The sequence below is a fragment of the Arvicanthis niloticus genome, chromosome 22, assembly GCF_011762505.2.
Source record: "Arvicanthis niloticus isolate mArvNil1 chromosome 22, mArvNil1.pat.X, whole genome shotgun sequence".
Classification (NCBI taxonomy): Eukaryota; Metazoa; Chordata; class Mammalia; order Rodentia; family Muridae; genus Arvicanthis; species Arvicanthis niloticus.
Genome location: NC_133429.1, coordinates 14,085,710 through 14,105,732, shown reverse-complemented (window position 1 = coordinate 14,105,732; position 20,023 = coordinate 14,085,710). Strand labels below are relative to the sequence as shown.

Sequence of the window (20,023 nt, the reverse complement as noted above, 5' to 3'; positions counted from 1 at the left end):
ACTTTAAGAAGGACATAAATAACTCCCTTAAAGAAATACAGAAAAACACAGGTAAACAGCTATAAGCCCTTAAAGAGGAAACACAAAAATCCCTTAAAGAATTATAAGAAAACCCAACCAAACAGGTGAACAAAACCACACAGAATCTAAAAATGGAAATAGAAACAATAAAGAAATCACAAAGGGAGACAACCCTGGAGAAGGAAAACTTACAAAAGAGATCAGGAGTCATAGATGCAAGCATCACTAACAGAATACAAGAGATAAAAGAGAGAATCTCAGGCACAGAAGAAATCATAGAAAACATTGACTCAAAAGTCAAAGAAAATGCAACATGCAAAAAGCTCCTAACCCAACAAATCCAGGAAATCAAGGACACAATGCAATGACCAAACCTAAGAATAATATGTATAGAAGAGAGTGAAGATTCCCAACTTAAAAGGGCCAGGAAATATCTTCAACAAAATTATAGAAGCAAACTTCCCTAACCTAAAGAAAGAGATGCCCATAAACATACAAGAGGCCAACAGAACTCCAAATAGAGTGGACCAGAAAAGAAATACCTCCTGTCACATAATAGTCAAAACATCGAATGCACAAAACAAAGAAAGAATATCAAAAGTAGTAAGGAAAAATGGTCAAGTAACATATAAAGGCAGACCTATCAGAATTACATCAGACTTCTCACCAGAGACTATGAAAGCTAGAAGATCCTGGGCAGATTTTATACAGATTCTAAGAGAACACAAATGCCAGCCCAGGCTACTCTACCCAGCAAAACTCTCAATTACCATAGATGGAGAAACGGAGATATTCCATGACAAAACCAAATTTACAAAATATCTTTCTACAAATCCAGCCCTACAAAGGATAATAGATGTGAAACTCCAACACAAGGAGGGAAACTACACCCCAGAAAAAGCAAGAAAGTAATCTTTCAACAAACCCAAAAGAAGATAGCTACACAAATATAAAAATAACATCCAAAATAAAAGGAAGCAACAATCACTTTTCCTTTTGACAAAAGACAGACACTACCTCAGAATAAAGGGCTGGAAAACAATTTTCTAAGCAAATGATTCCAAGAAACAAGCTGGAGTAGCCATTCTAATATAGAATAAAATCTACTTTCATCAAAAAGTTATCCAAAAAGGATAAGGAAGGAAACTGCATACGCATCAAAGGAAAAAATCTACCAAGAGGAAGTCTCAATTTTGAACATCTATGCTCCAAATGCAAAGGCACCCACATTCATAAAAGAAACTTTACTAAAGCTCAAAGCACACATTGCCCCTCACACAATAATAGTGGGAGACTTCAATACCTCACTCTCATCAATGGACAAACCATGAAAACAGAAACTAAACAGAGACACAGTAAAACTAACAGAAGTTATGGACCAAATGGATTTAGCAGATATCTATAGAACATTTCGTGCTAAAACAAAAGAATATAACTTCTTCTCAGTATCTCATGGTACCTTCTCCAAAATTGACCATATAATCAAGTCATAAAACAGGGCTCAACAGATACAAGAAGATTGAAATAACCCCATGCATCCTATCAGATCACCACAGACTAAGGTTGGTCTTCAATAACAACAAAATCAATGGAAATCCCACATACACATGGAAGCTGAACAATGCTCTACTCAATGATAACTTGGTCAAGGAAGAAATAAAGGAAGAAATTAAAGACATTTTAGAATTTAATGAAAATGAAGGCACAACATACCAAACGTTATGGGATACAATGAAAGCAGTGCTAAGAGGGAAACTCAGTTCTGAGTACCTCCAAAAAGAAACTGGAGAGAGCATTCACTACCAGTTTAACAGCACACCTGAAAGCTCTAGAACAAGAGGCAAATACACCCAAGAGGAGTAGACAGCAGAAAATAATCAAACTAAGGGCCGAAATCAATTAAGTAGAAACCAAAAGAACCATAAAAAGAATCAACAAAGCTAGGAGCTACTTCTTTGAGAAAATCAACAAGAAAGATAAACCCTTAGCCAGATTAACTAGAGGGCACAAAGACAGTATCCAAATCGACAAAATCAGAAATAAAAGGGGAGATATAACAAGAGAAAATGAGGAAATTAAAAAAAAATCATGCGATCCTACTACAAAATCCTATATTCAACAAAACTGGAAAATCTGGATGAAAGGGACATTTTTTTTCTCTGTATAGCCCTGGCTGTCCTGGATCTAACTCTGTAGACCAGACTGACCTCGAACTCAGAAATCTGCCTGCCCCTGCCTTTCAAGTGCTGGAATTAAAGGCATGCATGTGCCACCGCTGATCGGCTAAAGGCACAATTTTCTAGACAGATGCCAAATACTAAGGTTCAATCAGAATCAGATAAAGCATCTAAACAGTTCCATAAACCCTAAAGAAACAGAAGCAGTCATTAAAAATCTCCCTACAAAAAAAAAAAAAAAAAAAAAAAAAAAGCCCAAGACCAGGTGGGTTTAGTGCAGACCTTCAAAGAAGACCTAATACCAATATTCTTCAAACTATTTCACAAAATAAAAACATAAGAAACACTACCCAGTTCATTCTATGAAGCCACATATGCTGTGTATTCTCCCTTGGAGATGGAATGGTTTCTGTCTAATCAGGAACTTGTCACAATCTCCTTTCATGGAGGACGTCATAAGAGATTTTTTTTTCTACTTCTATTGTGTTTCATGTTCCAAACAGACTTGAAAAACTGGTTGAGTGCATATTACTTTTGGCTTCAGAAGATATCATGTATATTTAAGAGGCGTTTAACTATTATAAATTATTTTGATGACTTAAAAATGGCAATACTGAGTTGTATATTTTAAAATAAATTTTATTAGTTAAATAAAAAAAATATGGAATATACAAAAAAAAAAAGATCCTTGCCACCCCCTCCACTTTGGGGCCTGAAAATCTAGAACTGAGCATTCAGCGATGCTAAGTGATGGCTGAATAATAATTGCACACCTAGAGTTCTTTCCAGGGTCCACAAGCTATTTCTCTGTAGAAGGCATACCCGACTTTCCCATCCTACGGAATTGCATCTTTTATATAGAAAACAGTATATACTTATTGAATGAGTGTGAGGCTTGAGTAGACAGCAGAGGGAATGAGAAATCCACAATTCCTGCTACTACTACTAACAGTTATGAGTATTTATTGAGCAGTAACTTAGCACCTGATAGGATATTATGCTAATCACTGCTTTATAAGCACTGTCACGCTATAGGCTAAGGAAATCTAATTAGTTCCTTGTTCAGTTAATTTTCTAGGGGAGAAAAGCTGTAGCACTAAAACCCCAAGCCTGTCCATAATTAGTAATCAATTTGGGCAGCCTGACTTCAGGGCCTACACGGGCTACTAGACCCATCCATGTACGTCAGTGTGAGTTCTAGAAAGAAGAGAGAAGATAGTAGCTAAGCAAACAGGTTATCGGCATCATTTTACATATAGATAAGACCACTGAAGAAAGAAAAGATTTGACAGAAGCGACTAGAGCAAGCCTGGTGTGGTACTAGTGTAATCACACCTGTAATCACAGCATGTAGGGAGCTGAGGTAGGACCATGAATGTGAGGCTAGCCTGGACTAGACAGCAAGGCCCTGTCCTCCTTTACATGTTACTAAAGCAAATGTAGCAACTCAGAAAAGTGGTTGGAGACATGGACGTTGGCACCAAGTTTGAGAAATAGCATTGTTATTTGTCTTCTTTGTGTCTGAATTTCCTTCACTAAATTCATACACTCATCAAAAGGTCAAGATAAGTTGATATAACTAAAAAGCCTAAAGCACTGTCTGACAGAACACTAAGTATTCATCTTTTAGTACGATTGGAACAGTTTTATGTACTTTTGCTTCTTTCTTACCTTGATCCTTATCATATTGAGATTGAGTACAATCTGAAGGTTACATGAAGACATTGTTGTCCAAGCCAAAACCTAAAGGATGCTCAGTCACATAAACATTAAAAGCCAGAGGCTGCAGGTGGAAGGAAGTAGAGTGCCAAATTCCCCAAGCCAGATGCCCAGGAAAGAAGACCAGGGTGGATCTGCTAACGATTACATTCAAGAATGAGTTGCGAACTAGATGACTGTTGGCTTCATTGGCCATGACAAGGATCTGAACGCTCTGGCACACTTTAAACACAGCACTGGCGTGATTTGACTTCCACTTCATAAATACCACTCTGGCTGCCATGAAAGTGGGATTATGACTTCTATAGTTTGTTTACTGTGAATTAGACAGAAGAGGGAGAGCCGTTCAGGTCCTTGTCCTCATTGGCATGTCCCTCAGCCTTACCAGGTAGCCATGAACTCATTCTTCTCCAAGGGACATAAACAAGGTAAATCTGATGGGGAAGAACCAGAAAGCTTTCCCTAGTGGGTGGTACTACTTCCACGTTTCCAAGTTTGCATGGGTTTAAGCAGGTAGTATCTACCTTAGTGATAGCATTCAACTCAGCTTTACCAGATATCTTAAATGATAAGGATTCTTTAGTCTCAAAGCAGCTATAAACAAGGGGCCCATGTGTTGATTAGTTGATAAAACTGTGGGAGAGCAGTGAGTGGCAGTAAAGGAAAAAAGCATTTCTAGATCTCTGGCTATTTTATGTCCATAATAATATTAAGTTGTTATATTCGGTGTTAACATTAGAAAGACCACCCATGTACTAAAACCAATAGTATAGCCATGCCATGATAAAAATATGAGCACCCTAAACTACTGCTCATATGATGTGAACCAGAAATAAAATTTGCATGAAGATTCCTTTTAATCATCACAGCTCATAAAGGTCTTATTAAAGCTCAAAAGTATACCTGCATAAAGTGAATGGTTTTACCTGTGTGTTCAGCTCCCTCGTTCTTGACTTCTGTGGTTTCCACAGAAGAGGTGGGTGGGCTAACTGGAGGGCTAGAAGTAAAGCTGGTACACCCTGTAGATGTGCTGATTTCAAAGTATTCTTGGTTATGATTCATTCGCTGGAAATCCAGAGAAGACACAATAGATGTTCGTTGTTTTGGCTAAAATACACAAGTATGACAAAAGTATTAATACAATCCTACGTGCCTTTAACCCTACCTCACTCTCTAAGCAACTTGAAAAGGGAAAGGTTTATTTCATTCACGAACCCATGCAACAGTCTACCATCCAAAGCTGCAAGGGAAGAAACTCAATCAGGGCAGAAACCTGGAGGCAGGAGCTGATACAGTGGTTATGCAGGGGTGCTGCTTACTGGCTTGCTTATCATCATAGCTTGCTCAGTCAGCTTTCTTATAGAACCCAGGACTATCAGTCCAGGGGTGGCCCCACTCACAATGGCCTGGATTGTCCCACATCAATCACTAATTAAGAAAAGGCCCTATAGGATTGCTTACAGCCCAATCTTATGCATGCATTTTCTCAGTTGAGGTTCCCACATCTCTAAGGATTCTTGTTTATGTCAAGTTGACCTAAAACTAACCAGGACAGTACAAAGAGACACTAATCAATCAGTTGGCAATAATGAAAAGTTATCATTAAAAATGTTATGGCATAGTTGATATAATACTTCAGGCTATTTGGTTTTCACAGAAGATCACAAAATCAAACACATAGCATTTCTTTTAATAATCATTTTTTGAAAGCTGCAACTTTAAGTTACCTTTCATTCAACTAACATTTATTAAACATCTGCCATTTGCTAGACCCTGAGGAAACAGAATCTAATAACAAAAGGTCCCTCCAATGTTGAAGAATAATTAAGGCAGTTCCATGTTTGGATTCTTTATATAGTCCAAGGAATTGGTGGCATTAGATATTATCCCCAAGTACCATATGTTGGAATTAAATCATGAGAATTAAGTAAAATTATATGGAACATTTTCTAGGATCTAAGAATCTACTTGGTATTTGCAGTGAACTTTGATTTTCTTTTTTAAGGATTTTAATTAATCCCCAAATAGCAAGAAAAGTCAATTTAAACATAAAAGTTAAAATCATGGAGCTAATGCAGATATAATCTATATGCTCTGTTGGCCATGGATTACTCCCTATAGGAGACTTCTGGGTTTTTTCTAAAATAGCGTTAATCTATTTCCTGTTCTTTCTGCCTACTAAAGCTTAGAACTTTGTACTGTAGAAAACCTTCAATCCTTTGGCCTTCGGATCTATGTACATTTTCCAACCCATGCTCTACTTTTTAATACACTTATTTATATAAGTGAAATATGTAGGAAAGTAAGTGTAAGTTTCACTCAATAAAGTTTATTATAATTCACTTTCTTCATAAAAAAAGTTTATTGGTCTTTTCATTGCTCTGAAATGTTTGGTAATATCAATCACAAGTGACTAAATGATCAGAGATCATTTTCTTATAGAAAGTCCAACATTGTGTCTCTTGTACTTCATTGTGTTTTACTTTTAAAGTAGAGATCTAAAAATATGTAGAGGGTATGGAATGCTTTCTTCTTTCATCGTTTTATTTTTTAAAAACCTCGAGAGGCACAATATTGTTATATAGGAGCATGCATATCATTTATTATTATGACAGAACTCAGTAACAGAATTCAGATTAGTGCCCACACAAGATTCAGTTGCTTTGCAAGTATGAACGATGACGACTTAATGTCAGGCTTGGTTTCTCATGAAATGTCTGCCCCTGGGGCTACTGAATCTCAGTTTCACATTCAGTGTGCTTTTCACTCTACTTCATGACAGCCATTAAAGAGGCACAAGCTATTACAGGGGCACTAATAGAAACAGATATGTCCATCAGTCAAGCTTTTGTTTTGTTGCTTTGTATTGTGTTTTGTTTCCCTTTATACACAGGCAAGACCACTTTCCTGTTAATGTTCTGTCCCATGGGCTTTCTAAAGGTTAAGCGTACTGATGCATATGATCTCTATCTAAATGTTTCTTAAGTATATGTTTCTAAACTTCAGCTGTCCAGAATTCTAATTGCATTGAAACACAAGTTGTTATGCAATTATGAAGACAAATAGGCTAATTTCGCTGCATTAATTCATCCTACAAATATTGCTGAGTGTACGCTTAATTGCAGAGACCACAGCAAGTGCTTCAATAGCAATAAAAAAGTGGCATTATAGCTCTTCAGTGGGAGGAGAAATGATGTATGGAGGAAGAGACAGTACAGTATATGAAGGAGATGGAGGAAGGGAGTACAAAAGGCATGGAGGCCACTAGGTGGCCTCTACCTTAGGGAGGGTACCAGAAAACCTTTCCTAGGAGGTGACTTACACCTGAGTGGAATCTTGGGGTAGCAGAGGTAACACTCACACACAGACGCAGACATGCACACACACAAATGCACGTGCAGAGTCACACACACACACACTTATACACACAAGCACACATATACACATACATGCAGCACACACATGAACATATTTACACAATATGTACACATAGAGAGAAAGAAAGGACAAAACTCTGCATGGTTTTACTATGGAATACAACGCAAAGTACATGAAAGTTGTGTTGATTTCAGGAAGCAAAATATTGGAAAGTGCGAACACCAACACATAATGGACTCATATTGTCACACAAAAGATTTTGCTCATTATTCAAAATATTTTAAGGAGCTATATTGACAAGGAAGAGTGCTTATTACTTATGATACTAATTTAGTAAACTTGTTTTAGCATTTAAAGAATGAATTGGTCTGGGCCAAAGCAGAGGAAGGGCGCTGTACAATTCCAACCACAACATTGAAGGGTCCCATGGTAAGCAATATTGATTGGGATGGAGAACAGTGTGCTTTTGGAAGTCTGTAATATAGCTCGCTCTTTGGGACTTGGCAACTGATAGGCTGTGGCAGTTGATTTTGAATAAGAAGCCTATGGTGACAGATTCCTCAATGGAGTAAGTATCAACAGACAAGTTATTTTGTAGGAAACAAAAATGTTTAAAGATCTACACCAGAAGTACATGAAATACATACTTGTATGCTAAAGTTACCCAGTGTAGACTATTCAATACATGTTCATACTAACACAAATCTATCTGATACCTCTTGTTTTTTATTTGAGCCACTCTGAAACAGAGCTTCAGAGAAAGAATATTGAGGTTAGACAGGGCAAGAGAACCCCCAAAGGAAAAACCACTGAGCAGAGACCATCTGACCTTTGTCTTACCTACTTCCCCCAAATTGACGATGGACTATACAATTAGCTGGTACACATTGAAGAGGTAGCTATTGCCCCAAGTTTCCTAAGCAAGGAAGCTGATGGAAAAGAAAAGTATTAGTAATGTTCTGAGATTGTGGGAACACACTATGGAATCATGACCTTTGGACGAAATTGGCCTTTCTTCTTGCTTCGGAAACACCACTCAATTGTGTAGTCATTTGATCATTGTTCATGGCTGATGTCATGTTATATTGGGAGAACTGAATAATAAGTAAATAAAGTAAAAGGTCAAACTACTAATAATACTTGAATATGTGCTGCCTGACCCTTTGGAGAAAACATTTGGCAACCCATACTCAAATAGACCATTTCAGACATGCTTTGCTTCAGTGTGCAATACAACCATGGCCACATAACACCTCTTAGCCTATGTGGTTCTCTTGTGGATTATGGGAGAAACTGCCAATTGGTATGAATGAGCTTTCTGTATCCTTAGTGTCCAAACAATATATTTGTAACTTGAAAGAAGGCCATGCAACTCACATTGGGCTTTATGAAAAGTTAAAGTAAATTTCCTTCATGCTAGACTTTGGAGATCCCAGAAGATTTCTCTTAGATAAGCATCCCCACCTTAATAATCACCAAATGCAATGACTGAGAGAGAAAAAATGATTCACTCAAGATCATACAATTACAGCTACAAGAATAAATGATAGAGACTGTAGTGATAACAAAATTGGAAACTGAGAACGTTGAATAGATTTTAATATGGGTCCATTCTAATTCCTTAATTATATAAGTGGAATTTTCTCAGTACGAGGAGGGGTTTTTACAAGTTCAGTGAAATTATTGATGGAACCTGTCAAATGTCCCTGCATCAACTGAGCTGTGTTCTCCGTGGTAACCCCTCTGTATGACATTCCTCTCCCTAGTGCTCTAGTGCCCATAGCTCCTGTTTCCAAACACATATTTACTTATAAAACTCATAAAATTACAGCTTGGGGGCCAAATTCAAGTTGCCGATTTTTGTAAAGCCTAGGAGCTAAAAATGTTTTTTAGCTGTTTAATAGTTGGGGAAAAAATAAATCCACAGATTTTTTTTTTTTTTACTGACACGTGAGAACTGTCACAAAACACAAACAGCTTTACTGAACCTGGCCAGGTTCATTCATTAGTGTACCACCCACGGCTGTTTTCTGTTATACTAGCAGAGTTGGTAGTTGCCACAGAAACCTTAAGACCACCAAAGATACATTGCCTTACTTTATTTTACTTTCTGGCCTTTTACAGAGAAAGTCTGTGCCCATTGCAAAAGAGTTATTAAAAGTATGTTTGTGGGCAGCTGAAATAGAAGACATGGGAAGACTCTTGAGATACAGAACTCACAATGTAACATTGTGGACCCAGCACAACATGAAAAAGTTGAGTCCTTGTTCTTGGAGGAGATGAACAAGAACCCCCATTCCCCACAAAAACATTTTTCATAGAAGCTCACTACAGGGTGCTTTGTATCTGTCACTGAATGTCTTGGTCCCTCAGGCATGGGTCCTCTCACAGCATAGGGATTGGACCCTTCCTGGAAAACAGGGGTATAGTTATTAGGCAGGTAGAGCATCAGGCTTGAAGGTGGGCAGCAGCTGAGTATCTTACTCTGTATATTAAGGATGTGCCAGGAGGCTCTAAACTTTATACCCAAAACATACACTCTATTACCCCACAGACCTCAATGGCAAAACTAATTCAGATATAAAAAAACATTGTTTAGACCAAAAAGCACTAAATCAAAGCACAGGGCATGCCCAGAAGTAGGGCCCAGTATAGTTCCTTTGATGTATACCAAAGAACCAAGACCCATCTCAGCCAAGAACTGTGCAAATGAACCAATGTGCGAATTGACTGTTACCATGGTAAGGGTGATGTGTATCTGTCACATTTATTTTGGATTATCTTCACCAGTCAGGAACTATTATAAGAGTACTTATAATACTCTTATAGTACCCAAAGATGCAAGTGAAATATATTCTAATGCAACATTAGGAAGTGCATGCCATTATGGCAGACCACATAAATGCCATTGCATATGACAAAAATGAGAAGGAATTCCTGACTAGGTGATGTAATATTTCCTTCCAAACTCTCCTTATGCTTCAAAGATCTGTTCTAGCTTTCCTCTGTTATTTTTCAATTTATTTAAACTAATGGGTTGTTATATAAGAAAAAATACTTTTATTTAAATTTAAGTTGATTTTAAATAATTTGAAATTGCCTAATTTAATTCTAAGGGGTTTAAGACACCCTCTGAACTAAATGTCAAGCAGATCTAGGGGAACATGCTGGTGTCAGTGCAGAGACAAAATGGCTCTAGCAGAAGGCAATGATTATATTAAAGAAATCAGTCTTTAATTATATTAAAGAAAGAGGCAGCCAGGTTCAGAGTGAGTTCTCAGGAAAGACTGCAGAATAGCAGAAAATTAGTTGTGACATTAATTTTTATTTATATGAATAAATAATTTAGTAGATATTAATAGATTATTTAATATATATTAAGTAAATTAAATAGAACTACATGAAGATGACAAACTTTCTAGACACCTGCCCACTGGCCCAGTGTCTCAATACAACAAGGTGTTTTTATAAGTACCTTTTGGGAAGATGTCAGATGGTAAAAAAATGAACAGACAGCATATTTTATTTTGAGGGACTCAATCAACCTGGGTTCTTCTGAGTAAATAATACATGGTAAGATTAAGTCACAAATATGTTCTCCAAATGATGACAAGCCGTTGTGCCAACATCCTGGTCTCTGCACTAATGTGAAATGTTAATTTGTCATGTAATACATTACTGAATGTAGACTGGGTTTATGCATTTGTTCCCTTGATGAATTGTTTACTCATTTCTATGCTAACTGGGCATTACCTTATGGTGCTGTGACTTTATCTCTCATGAGCATCTCTGTCGAATCTCACTGTGCTTTTCGTGTTTCATATTCTGGAAGCATTGGATAGTTTCATTTACTATATTTCTATCAGCTTGTTCAGCAAATAAACAGTAACCATGAGCTAAATGCCAAGTCCTGTTCTAAGCTCTAGAGACAAATCATAGGACCCAAAAAGAAAAGAAACAATGTTTTAGGCATTTTTAAGTACAAAATTTGTTTTGTCTATTACTACAAATACTGTCCAAGTTATTTTTAAAAAAAGGAATCCTTACACATTGTGGGAAAGTTTGCAGCCATGGAAACCAGTATGGAGGGCCTTTCTAGATACATATTGAACAAACAAGCAAACAACGTAAGCTGCATGCCTTTCTTACTTGAGACACAAGCAACCAATGGCCAAGTTACAGCTTGATATCAGAGGCTTATCCATAAATATACACAGGAAAACTATAGTATGCATATATGGTGTTTTATTCAGCCTTGAAAGAGAAAGTATGTCATATCCAGTAAAATGGGTGGCATGAAGATGATCATGTCAGTAGAAGGAACTCCAACTCAGAAGAACAAAAGTCACCTATTTTTTTGCATATGTAAAATCTACACATCTGTCACTCTTGAGTAGCCATTTTTGATTACCAAGATATGGTCCCCTTTCTCCCTCTTGCTCCGGTTCACTCCTTAGGAGCATCATAGACTCCTGTAGCACCAGGAAGCCATTGTTACCTTCTAGACAAACCATGGAGCCCATTGCTCCAAGTACGAAACACTGATGTTCTTCAATTGCCCTAAGCTCTTCTCACTGGCATTGGCAACCATGCCCTCTGGCTAAGGCTTTCCTTCAGGACTCTAAGAACATCAAGCTCACTTACCGCTCCAGTGATGTATTCCCTTCATCACCTTCCTTTGGACTGTGGATTTCTCTCTTTGGTTTTGTCTCAATCTAACATTTAAAAAAAATTTTTTTTAAATCTCTTTTTACAGTCCAGTCTTTATTCCCCTCCTGGTTGGCCCTCTGACTGTTCCTCATCCCATAACTCTTCCCCCAACCCTGTCTCAAAGAGGATGTCCCCACTCCCCTACCCTCACCCCACCAGACCTCTCTTAATTTTTGAGAATATCCCATAGTAACATGGTCATTTTCAGCACTTCTGTAGATTTATTCTTTTTTTTAAATGTACCACTTTAATTCCATGTAAGGTGGAAGAGAAGGAAATAACTTTGATCCATTCACCTTAGATTTCCCAGTGAACTCTCTCTTTCTGCCTCTCCCTACCTCTCTGCCTTTGTCTCCACTAGGGATCAAACACAGGCTTCAAACACACCTAGCAAATGCTCTGCCATGAACTATGTTTCCAGTCTAGTCCTGAATGTTCTGAGAACAGCAGAAAAAAAGAAATTTGATGAAGTCCAACAATGTTTTTGTTAAAGATGTATAAAAATTAAAAACATTATCTATGTTCTTTCTTTTCAAAAAAAAATTAAAAAATTCCTATAAGATTTTGTGTGTGCATGCACGTGTGCATGTGTATACTATATTAATAGGATTAAAACTTGTTTTAATGATGCAGAATTCTTAACCTCAGGTAGGTAAAATGCAATGCTTCTCTACTGATCATGTTCATTCATATATATATATGTGTATATATATATATATATGATATGTATATGTGTACATATATATGTATATACATAGACACCTATACCTATACATACATATATATCCTACACAGGCATTGAGGTAAATGTAAATAAATGTCATATATTTATGAGTAGATGTTGCTATAGGCACTTGAAATTTGTTATATTTTAAAGATTATATTATTGCTATTACAAGTAGATATTACTCAAGTATGGTAGAACACCTTTATTCCTCAATCCAAAGGCAGAAGCAGGTAGATCTCTGTAAGTTTCAAGATAGCCAGAGCTCCATAGTGAGTAGTAAGATATGTGTAAAATAGAAAGATAAAAAGGAAACTTGGGGAGGGGGCACATAGCTCTTACTGTCCCCCACTTGTGGACTTCAGATGCAGGTATGGTCTTAGAGTTATTAGTGGGTATGCCAAGCTTAAAACAGGGGTTTAGAATTAAAAATGAGTAATCCTCCCACCCTGACTCCAGATCATAATTACTATATAGATAAAATAAAAAGAAATAAATATAAAATCACAACTACAGCTAAAAGCTTAATATCTCCTGAGTTTTACCTTTGCATTGATGGGAAATTTTCCTCTTCCATATAAGGAAGGGCATTGACTAAAAACATTGACATTGCTTTAAAGAGTGTAGAAAGACAATATAAGCGGGTAAACAATGAAGAGAGAGTTCTACTAGTATAAATTTTATTCTCTCTAGAATTTAAGCTAATGTGTTCATATTAATACATGTTCTCTAAAGGAATAGAGCTGATAGAATGATAAATTGGGGGTGTTAAAAAGAATTTATTGGCCAGGCGGTGGTGGCGCATGCCTTTAATCCCAGCACTTGGGAGGCAGAGGCAGGCGGATTTCTGAGTTCGAGGCCAGCCTGCTCTACAGAGTGAGTTCCAGGACAGCCAGGGCTACACAGAGAAACCCTGTCTTGAAAAAAAAAAAAAAAAAAAACAAAACAAAAAAAAAGAATTTACTGGAGTGGCTTACAGACTATGAGCTGGGTGGTCCAACAATGGCTATCTCCTGATGGCAAATTCAAGTATCCAGTAGTTGCTCAGCAGAGAGCTTGAGTCTCTGTAGGATGATTCCTGGGCTACTGCTGATGTTCAGTCTATGTTGGAATCCAGTTACAGCATTAGTATAATTAACCTTCCAACAAGAGGGAGGACAAGCAGGCAAAAGCAAAAGCTTCCCTTTTTTTCTCCATGTCCTTTGATGTGGGCTGCCACTAGAAAGTGTGGCCTAGATTTAGGGTGTGTCTACTTACCTCAACTAATCTGATTAAGAAAAGCCCTCATCCCCCCACCACTCCTTGCCTGCTGCAGTAAGCAGGAGAGCTGGCCCTGGGCTCATGAGAGTCCTGTCCCTCAACAGCTGCAGCACTTGGAAGAGCCGTCTCTGCATCTTGCTTGCACAACACAGAGCTGACCCTGGTGGCAGGGGTACAGGTGAGCTGGTACCAAGGGAATGACCATGTGAGAGCTGGTCCCACAATTTGTCTAGTAAGTTGTGGCATGGGCAAGGGAAAGATGCTGCCCCCGTCCTCCAGTTAGTCCTAGGAACATGAAAGAATAGGGAAGCTGTCACTGCCTCTCACCTGTTGCTCAGGAGAGCAGGCCCTACACCTTGCCTGGGCAGCACAGTAGAGCTGACCCTGCTGGTGTGGGCACAAGTGACCCAGCCCCTAGGGCATGAGAGTGGGAGAGCTAGCTAGCTCTCTCCCTTGCTGTCTTCTGCATTGGGTTAGATAGCATGAGCATTTCTAGAGAGCTCCCCCCTGGTGGTATGGGTGCAAAAGAGCTGGTAGGTTGACTAGCTCAGCTACCACCCAGGCTCAGATCCAGGGCTCTTGGCCCAACCCACCATCTACCCCATCTATGAACTGCTGGAGCATGTGAAGGAGTCGGTCCTATAGATCCAAAGCTGCAGGATCTCCGTGACACAGGCCAACAACAGGGTAGCTGAGAGGAGTCCCAGTGAGGGCCCAGTACTGATCGTGTAGCAGAAGCCATAGTCTTGAATCAAACCAAGTCATTGCAATGAACATCTGTAAGCAAAGAGTGTGGACAAGGGATATACTGTGGAACACACTGTAACACATAGATTCCACACCTTTGTCACTTTGGGCAGGAAAGGGTATAAGGGTGAGGAGCAGGTACAAAAGGAGTGGGATTGGAGTTCATGATATGAAATTCATATAGAATCAATTAAAAAGTTAAATAAAAAGAAATAAGATTCCTCACTGGCGTCCCTAGCAGCTTGGGTTTTCAATGATTCAAGATAGAATTAAGATGATAGCTAAGATGAGCCAACAGTGTGTATGTTTGTGTGTGTGTGTGTGTGTGTGTGTGTGTGTGTGTGTGTGTGTGTATGTGTGTGTGCCTAGTTTGACACAGGGTCTTTCTTGACTTTTCTATTATGTAGGCTAGTGGCCCATAGCTTCCAGGGATTCTCCTGTCCCCACCTGTCAAGTCCTTAGCTCTAGAACTACAGACACACACCACATCTCTGGCATTCACATAGGTTCTGAGAATGGAACTTAGGTCTTCAATCTTGCAAGGCAAATGCTTTAACAAATAAGCCTTCTCCTTAGCCCCTGTATACTAGATTTCCGTAGTCACTAGATATATTAGTAAGAGCAAGGAAGAAAAAAAATTTTAAGAATCTTATCATTTCTAGCTTTCATTTCTTTAATTTATCATATTTTTATAGAAACGCTTGGCTATGGATTAACATATATTCTCATCTTTTATTAAAAGAGACAGATTATAAAACTACTAGCATATTCCTGTATATTTAACATATATAAGCATCAGTGTAAAGTTTTCAGAGCAAAGAGTATGTGATAAATGTTTCTTTTTATAAACTTGCATTGAAATGATTACTATATATATGAAACATATACACATATATACATATATATGTACATGAATACATGTATATGTGTATATGTATACATATATGTGTGTGCATATATATATGTGTGTGTGTGTGTGTGTGTATGTGTGTATAGATACACAAAAAGAAAAACATTTATAGGTCCTGAGTTAACAAGAAAGCGTTTTGTGGAGTTTACTTCATAAACGAAGCTCTGGTCACATGAAAACAGTCACAGACATTTTACAAACATTTTAATTAAGTATTTCAAATATTCACACATTAATATTTCAGAGATGTTCATGTCAAATCCAATGTCCTAAACTGAATATATGTATGACCAGCTTTATTTCCCAGTTTGTTTTTAAAAAATGAAATTTTTAAATGATTTGGTTCATTTTAAGAACAGCAGGAAGGTAATTATGCAACTGATTATAGAAGATATGTTCTGAGCAACCGAAATAGGAAATATGTATCACTGTGTGGGAAAAAGGAACTTGTACACATAATGTTCACAGTGCTTTATAAAAAAATAACAGCTTAAGGTTTAAATTAAGATATATACTTTGAAGAACTGTAAATTCTAATAAGTAATTAGAAAGGAGCTCATGTATCATGTGACCCTTTCCTTGTTTCCTCAGTGGTGGCATCTCACCACACTCTGCTACCTCACAACTGGGATCAAGCAACGACAGCTTTCTGTCTTCACCAGGATTCCTGGTGCCGTTTATAGCCACACTCATTCTCCCCCTGCCTCACCTCCTCCTTAGCTCCAGGACACACAAATCTGTTCTATATTCTTTAGATTCATCATGTCAAGAATGTTATGTAAATAGTCCCATCCAGTATCTAGCCAGTGGGAATAGGCCCTTCTCAGTTGAACTTGCTCCAAGCTCTTGTCCATTTCCACAGCCTGTACCTTTATTTGCTGGGTGACATCAGGGCTATAAATGATTAATTCCTCACAACTGTGTAGTCTACAACTGGGTCATTCCAGGTCTATCTATTAGTAATGATATCATTACACATTTTATGTACATGTTTTGGTATAAGAGTGTTTTCATTTAGATGGTCTAAATTTCCAAGGGTACATACTCTGAGTTCTATGGCAGTTTCATGTTTTAAGAAGTGTCAAACTTCTTTTCAGAATGATGTTGCTATGTTAGCCTTCTAACAGCAACCTGGGTAGTTTCCTCCTGTGGTCTTGCAAACATCTTACTGGCTGTGGTGGTGTCTCAATGAAGCCTTAGCTTGCATTGCCCTAATGAATATACAATTCTAGATTTGATGTGCTTTTCATTTGTAAATTTACTGCAGTGAGGGGTTCCTTAATTCTGGGAGGGGGGCATATTAGAGTATTTGCTTTATACTGAAGCTTCTTTATACATTAGTTCTTAGTCAGGCAGGTAGTGTGCCTTTTAGTCTCTATAACAGCATTTCCCCCAGGCCAAGACATTTTCATCCCGATGAAGCATAGCAATGAGTTTTTCTATGAGCCATGTCTTCAGTGTCAACTATGCCTCTTTGTTAGATTTAGAGCTTAAAGCTTGACATAGTTTATATTTTCCAAACAATATTTAGAGTTTTACATGTTACATGTCACATGTAGTAGCTCTTTCATCAACTTGGGTTATCTTCACATAAATTGTGAGACTTAAGTCAAGCTTTTTTTTTTCCTTCACATGTCCAGTTAGTCCAACTCTGGACACTTACCCTCTGCTGTACTTGAGCCTTTAGAAGGGCTATTGGAGTTATTTTATGGTTATTCCACTGACTGACACATATCTCCCCTCACTAATGGTCATTACCATCTTAAGTAATTTAGCTATGAACCATTTTTAACACTGGCTTCTCGTCTTAAGTTTTATAAATGTCTTAGCTTTCCTAGTCCCTTTACATTTCTATACAAATGATGATTTGCCCCTATTAAAACAACCAAGGCTAAAATTATCTATAAAAGTGTTATCTGGCTTTTGATAAGAGTTACAGTAATACTGAGAATTGGTATTAATCTTTACTACATTGAGTTTTCTAAACCACAAGTAGAGATATCTCTACACTTCAGAACTTAAATTTCTCAAATCAAAACCTTGTTATATTTTGTTAAAGAGATATTCATAAGGGCCCATATAATCATATATTCACTAAAATCAAAGTCAGAAAAATGCAAATCAAGAAAAGACAGAAATAGATCCTACTAGAAAGTCCAAGTGTAACGTTAGGAATTCTCAGCCCTTATCCTTCAGGCCAGGAAAGAATAGGAAGAGACCATCAAAGAGCTGAAGGGAAAGTAGTGTTCTCAACCAAAGACAATTTATCTGTCTAAACCATCCTTCAGAAATGAGGATAAAAATGATAAAACGTCTCTAGACAAACAAGGGTTAAAATTACTAATAGGAATTCATTATGCTGTATCAAAAGCTTCTGATTAAACACATGAAAGTGAACATTTAAATTGTATAAGGAATACAGAATTATGTTGAAAATACTGCAGACTACATTTGTAGCTGATGTACAGCTTGGTCTTCATGTGTGTCCCCTAACAAATGGAGAGGGCCTGTTTCCAACTTTGTTGCCTGCCTTTGGATCCCCTTCCCTGGTTGGGCCTCAACAGGAAAGGATGCACTTAGTCCTGCTGCAATTTGATGTTCTAGGGAGGAGTGGTACCCAAGGGGGCTTCTTCTTCTCTAAGGAGAAGTGAAAAGTATAAAGCGAGGGGTTTGTAAGGGTGGGACTGCGAGGAGGGGGGTTGCAATTGGTATATAAAGTAAATAACAAATTAGTTAAGGGGGAAAAGAGAAAATACTGAAGACTAAAAGAGGCATATTTAATGGAATTTTATCTATAGTATGATGGCTTCTATCTTAAAACAACTATGGCTAAAATTAATTGTTAAAGGGAAGTATTATAAAATTGTACTGGTTTTGATACTAAAACCACAGAATGTGAAAGTATTACATTTACAGTACAATTTGAGAATTGTGTCTGATATGTCATTCAAATTTATTTCTAATATTTTGATTCATTATTGTGATTATAAATAATATTATATTCTTAAAACCTTGAGATCCACTCATTCATTACTATTACACACAAACATTTATTTGTTTGTTTACCCTTGGACAACTTACTAGTGGCCATAGCACTGAAGAAGTTAACTGCACTTCCTTCAGCCATCATTAGCTTCCATTGGCTCCCCAGGGAGAGATGGGCCTCATAAGACCCTCCTCTATTTATGATGGAAGGTTGACATGCCCAATCCTGTGCAGATCTTGTACAAGTAACCACAGATTTTTTTTATAAATTTCCTAGAATTTTCTAAATAGATAATTCATGTGCAAATAGCAATGGCTTTATTACTTATCTACAAAAATACAGTATTTTGTTCATTGTTTTGAGACTGTTATAATCTTACTCTTTTAATCTTCATGCATTTATTTCCATTTTTGCCCTTATTGCCCAGCTAGATCTTCCAGTACTATGCATAACAACAGTGGTGAGGACAAAAGACACGCTGCCTTGTTCCTTATCATGGAAGAAATGTATTCAGATCTTCACTAAGAACAATGCTGGGGAAGCGTTTCTTTAAAATGTGTGCTCTTAGTCACTCCGAGAAAGTTCAACCACATTCTCTCCTTTTAGAGAGTATTAGAAACATGGATGGACTTTAAATTTTGACTGTTTTTATTTCAAATAATGTGATTTTCTTCACTATTAATTTTTAGTATTAAACAAATGTAGTTATGGTAAATTTTACTTGATAAAGTCATGTGATTTTTATATGTGGGTCCATTTGATGAATTCTTTTCTTTAATACTTTGCTAATGGTTTATTTCCCCTGCAATCATGAGGGTTACTGTTCTCCTGACATCAGTGTAGTATGCTAGTACACACACACACACACACACACACACACACACACACACACAATTTTTGAACAGAATAGAGAGATTACTTACTTCATAAATTCTATTAGGAAAATTTCTTCTATTTCTAAAAAAAAGATTGCCTAGAATTTTTAATTCTTATTTGCTATAATTCCATGGTTAAACTAGGGGGTTGGATACAACTCTTTTAGAAAAGACAACTAGATTGCTAATTAAACTCACATTACCCATATCATATTGGGTGAATTGTGACAGTTTGATTTGAAAAAAATTAGTCCACTCGAATTGAGTTGTCAAACTAATACGTCCACTTTAATAATAGTGGATTTATAATATGTCTATTTTAATAATAATGTCTATTATATAATAATGGAATTTCATATTCCTTCATTATCCCTTTGATGTTTCAGAGTCCACTGTGAAGTTCTCTGCTAAAATCTGATAGTGATCATTTCTGTCAATTCTTCAGTTTCAGTTTTAAAATGGCATAAAGTAGTAATTTGATGATTTACAAATGACATTTTCTCAGAAGGCCAGAGA

General features: G+C 37.2%; 1 protein-coding gene across 10 annotated transcripts in view; it reads right to left on the bottom strand.

Moving 5' to 3' along the window:
- Positions 1-20,023, bottom strand: part of Anks1b (ankyrin repeat and sterile alpha motif domain containing 1B) — a 1,013,218-nt gene that overhangs the window by 592,600 nt on the left and 400,595 nt on the right. For all 10 annotated transcript variants that reach the window (XM_076919966.1, XM_076919965.1, XM_076919964.1 and 7 more), the window contains exon 12: positions 4,844-5,024. In XM_076919966.1, coding sequence (XP_076776081.1) covers positions 4,844-5,024 — 181 coding nt within the window. The remainder of the gene's footprint in view (positions 1-4,843; positions 5,025-20,023) is intronic.